Source organism: Clupea harengus, chromosome 3, assembly GCF_900700415.2.
Source record: "Clupea harengus chromosome 3, Ch_v2.0.2, whole genome shotgun sequence".
NCBI lineage: Eukaryota > Metazoa > Chordata > Actinopteri > Clupeiformes > Clupeidae > Clupea > Clupea harengus.
Window position 1 is genome coordinate 16,865,993 of NC_045154.1, and position 5,000 is coordinate 16,870,992.

At 51.0% G+C, this 5,000-nt stretch overlaps 1 protein-coding gene across 3 annotated transcripts in view; it reads right to left on the reverse strand.

Annotated features, from left to right (window-relative positions):
- Nucleotides 1–3,242: 3,242 nt before the first annotated feature.
- tle3a (TLE family member 3, transcriptional corepressor a) overlaps nt 3,243–5,000 on the reverse strand; it is a 33,619-nt gene continuing 31,861 nt past the window's right edge. For all 3 annotated transcript variants that reach the window (XM_031564795.2, XM_031564793.2, XM_031564794.2), the window contains exons 20-21: nt 4,714–4,790; nt 3,243–3,469 (exon numbers count right to left, since the gene is read on the reverse strand). In XM_031564795.2, coding sequence (XP_031420655.1) covers nt 3,362–3,469; nt 4,714–4,790 — 185 coding nt within the window. In that variant the 3' untranslated portion in view covers nt 3,243–3,361. The remainder of the gene's footprint in view (nt 3,470–4,713; nt 4,791–5,000) is intronic.

The following is a 5,000-nucleotide window of genomic DNA, read 5'->3' on the forward strand; positions in this document are numbered from 1 at the left end:
GAGAGGTGGAATCTGGCACTCTATGATTCTTCTGAATGAAGAGTGCATTACAAATAAAATGAATTATTATTATTATTATTACTATTATTAATAATCACAGCAGTCATCATTATGTCTGATATATCACAGTCATCATTATGTCCGATATATCAGTCATCATTATGTCCGATATATCACAGTCATCATTATGTCCGATATATCAGTCATCATTATGTCTGATATATCAGTCAGAGAGGTGGAGCTCGCTGAAGGTTGCCATCAGAACATCAACTTTTTTTTTTTTTTAACCGAGGGCTGTACACACTCTCATCCCCTGCACTTGGCATTCAGCACTGAAAAGGTGGTGTGTGTGTGTGTGTGTGTTTGTGTATAAGCCTTTCATCAGTGCACGTCCATCTCCTTCCTCTGATGGAGTGGAGTGGGGGGGGGGGGCTGCTGTCTGCTCTTCGTCCCTTCTTTCTTCCTTTGGAAAATGCACTCAGAGGAAGAGAGGGAGGTGTGTGTGTGTGTGTGCGTGCGCGGGGGTGGGAGGTGGTAATGAATGGGCTGAAGTACGGGTGTGCAGTCCTACAGAGAGGGAGGTGTGTGTGTGTGTGCAGTCCTACAGAGAGGTATCTGTGTGTGTGTGTGTGTGCAGTCCTACAGAGAGGGAGGTATGTGTGTGTGTGTGTGTGTGTGTGTGCAGTCCTACAGAGAGGGAGGTGTGTGTGTGTGTGTGCAGTCCTACAGAGAGGGAGGTGTGTGTGTGTGTGCGTGCAGTCCTACAGAGAGGGAGGTGGAGTGACACTGTCGCCTCTGAAAGCATCCGGTTGCTCTTTCATTCCCTCCCAGTAACATGGCGGAGGGGAGGGGAGGACACACACACACGGAGGGGGAGGGGGGGGGGGGGGGGGGGGGGGGGGGGGTGGCGCTGCCTGTGTGATGGGTGCTCCATTCAGACCAGACATTCAACCCCCCATCCCACAAGACCCTCATCTCAACAGGTCTACAGAAGGAGGGAGGGAGGGAGAGAGGGTGAGACAGAGGGAGAAGAGAGAGACTGGGAGAGAAAGAGAGAGGAAGGAAAGCTGGAGGGAGAGAAAGTGGGGGCAGGAGAAAGAGAATGAGAGAACAACATTAAGAAAAGTGAGAGTTGCATTCATCTCCTGACACCCCAAAGCGATCCTCATTCGCTGGGCCGTGAGTGGTGTGTGACACACGCACACACACACGATCCTCCTGCGCTGGGCCATGAGTGGTGTGAAACACACACACACACACACACACACACACACACACACACACACACACACACACACACACACACACACACACACACACACACACACACACACGATCCTCCTGTGCTTGGCCATGAGTGGTGTGAAAAGCTGGGCTGCCATCCTCCTGTACTGAGGGCTCTTTAAGGCCACTCCATCTAATCCCATTCATCTCAACCTGCTTTTCCAACCGCCCTCAGCCAAGGCCACACACTCACACTCACACACATACCCCACACACACACACACACACACACACGCTTCATTTTGTCTCATTTTATACAAAAAAATCAACAGTTTATTGAATTATCAACAACTGTACATTAGCTTCAGTGACAACACAGTTTGCTACATACTTTGGTGTGTTTGAGAAGTGACTGTATTCCTCCAGCTCTTTGCAAAGAGGGCCAGAGACGGGGGGGGGGGGGGGGGGGGGGGGGGTGTATCTGAGGTGGACAGTATCAGAGAGAACCGTAAAGAACCATGAAGAACCGGAGCACAGGCCACAGAGATGCGTTTGCGTTTGGCTTGCGCTGCGGTACGGGAGACGTTGCGTTGTGTCGGCGTCATGTTAATCCACTTTGCTCCGTGCGTTACAAAACACGATGCACACAAACACCCCAATGTCCTCCGCCAGTCACTTGCGACTGACAGTCAGGAATACATCAACCAATTTAAAAATCCATAGTTAAAAGTCACCCACTAACAAGACAAGATGCTGATCCCCTCCCCTCTCCTCTCCACCATAGTCTCTCACCAAAAAAAATCTCTCCAGACTCCCCCTCCTCTTCCTGATCGTATGATGGTTCCTCTCCTTCTCCGTCGCTCTCCATGGCCATCACCCCGTCCGCCCCTCCCTTCCCCACCAGACCCAGACGGGAAAGCAGGAAGTACAGCAGACAGTCAGCAGAGGGATCTCATTTGAGAGTGTGTGTGTGTGTGTGTGTGTGTGTGTGTGTGTGTGTGTGTGTATGTGTAGACAGAAGTCTGTAAAATCTTATCCCTCCTCTTTGCTGTGGGCTGGCATGAGGACCGGCCAATCTTGAGAGTCGTCTCCGATTGGCCGGATGAGCCACCGTTCTCAGCCAATCAAAATGGCAGGGGGGGGGGGGAACGAAGCAAAAAAAAAAAAAATGTTTTCCTTTTTCTTTTTTTGTAAAAAATTTCTCCATAATTTGATGAAGCTCAAAATTGTTTTTTAATGGAGACCAAAAAAAAAGAAAAGTAAATTAGATTCCCATGAAAGGTCAGACTGAATGAACTCCTCAGAAGGAGGAGAGCAGGAGAAGAAAAAAAACCGAATAGAATCTCAGGAAAAAAAAAAAGAAGAGAGAGATGTCCTAATCTAATATACAAGCCCAAGGGAGAGGGGAGATGGACCATCACAAGTGGAACTGGACACCAAAATAGAAATCTATAAAGGCCTTTAATCCTCCATTATATACAGTTTTCACAGAACCTCCACCACTGAGGCTCAGCGAGCGAAGCACTGCTTCACGTCACAGCCGCACACAAACATTCTCAGTGTTTAAAAAAAAAAAAAACTCAACATAAACAACAAAATAAAGTGAAGAAACGACTTTCCAACATAAGAACGATATACAAGGAGAGGGGGGAAACCAACAGACAGTCTCTCTTGTCTTAGTGCTGTGGGGAGGAGGAGGAGGAGGAGGAGGACTGGGCAGGCAGGCGGGCAGGCAGGCGGGGGCGGGTGGGTGGGTGGGTGGGTGGGGGGCGTGGGGGCGGGAGACTGGGGGGTCCAGGGAGGCCAGAGAGCGCTGATCAACACAGTCTGGTCTGGTCTGATGGGATCCGGCTCGGTCCGTTTGACAGGTCTGGACCCGCCCAGTACAGCTGCAGTCCTCAGGCGATCAGTCATTCAGTCTGTCCGTCTGACAAGCAGGCAGACGAGCTGTCCTCTGTGTGTGTGTGTGTGTATGTGTGTGAGAGAGTCAAATGTGTGTGTGTGTGTGTGTGTGTGTGTGTGTGTGTGTGTGTGTGTGTGTGTGGCTGCGGCCGGACGGCCGTTCCTTCCGAAACCCCCCACCCCGGCTGTCCTCCTCCTTGGCTGACTCCGGCGCCGTAACCGCGGAAACGCAGTCTCAGTAGATGACCTCGTAGACGGTTGCCTTCTTATCGCCTGAGCCCGTGACGATGTACTTATCGTCTGCAGAGATATCACAGCTCAGGACAGAGGACGACTCCTTGGACTGCAGGGAACACACACAAAGACAGCATTATTATCAGGACCCTAAACCCAGTGTGTGTGTGTGTGTGTGTGTGTGTGTGTGTGTGTGTGTGTGGTCAAAGGCTCCAGATGGAATTTTCCTGAAAGCATTAGCCACTGTCTGACCACGCTCCAAGCTAAAAGGTCACATCCTACACGTAATACAGCCATGATGAGCATCACCACTGACCACAGCGCATTTAGTCATTATGTTCCCATACACAGGCACAGCTCTAGTGTGTGATTACTTACTCTTACGCTACGTGACCCACAACCACACACACACACACACACACACACACACACACACACACACGCCCCGTGTGTGTGTGTGTGTGTGTGTGTGTGTGTGTGTGTGTGTGTGTGTCTCACTAAGTGGTCAAACAGTGTTAAGAACACGCTCTGGTCCATTTCCACTGGTAAAGACCCTGCTGTCAGACAGTGGTCACTCTGTCCTTTAGCAACCAGCTACCAGCCTGCAGCTCGGGAGGAAACACACTTCCTTTGTCCTCCATCCATCCATCCTCCTCTCTCTCCGCCAATCCATCCATCTATTTATCCATCCTCCTCTCCCTCCCTCCCTCCCTCCCTCCTTCTATCTATCTATCTATCCTCCTCTCCCTCCCTCCCTCTCTCCATTCATCCTCCTCCTCCTCTCCCTCCACCCACCCATCCATCCATCTATTTATCCACCCTCCTTTCCCTCCCTCCACCCATCTATCCATCCTCTTCCTCCCTCCATCCATCTATCTATCTTTCCTCCTCTCCCTCCCTCTCTCCATTCATCCATCCATCCATCCATCCTCCTCCTCCCTCCCTCCTTCCTTCCATCCATCTCTCTTTCTCCCGCTCCATTGCACCCCCTCTTCATCACGCATGCCCTCCTCCCTCTGTTCAAACTGAATCTGCTTATTAGAAATTGATGAATGATATTATGGGCTGTTCTGCTCTACCGTGTGTGGAGTTACTGATGAGGGGTGTGTGGAGTTACTGATGAGGGGTGTGTGGAGTTACTGATGAGGGGTGTGTGTGGAGGTACTGATGAGGGGTGTGTGGTTCCAGCTCTCTCCCGCTTCCCCTCCCCCCCTCCAATCTCTCCCCCCCATCCCCCTCTCCAATCTCTCCCTCTTTCCTACCCCCCCCTCTCTCTCCCGCTGCTTCTCCCCCCTCCCCATCTCTCCCTCCCCCAGTCTGTCTGTATAGACGGCTCCTGTATTGATTGTGTACCTGGAATATGCTGGCGCCGTATGGAGTCCTCCACGCGTTCAGCAGGTTGTCCTTCCCCGTGCTCACGAACCATTTACCTTTTAGCAGAAGGGGAAAATCAAACATCATTACAGCTCCATTTGCACACCGCGCCCGCAGGATAATGACAAGAGACGAGAGAGAGAGAGAGAGAGAGAGAGAGAGAGAGAGAGAGAGAGAGAGAGAGAGAGAGAGAGAGAGAGATGAAGAAGGAACACGAACATGAGACACCAAATGGAGGACAGGAGGAAGGGAAGGGGTGTGCTTAG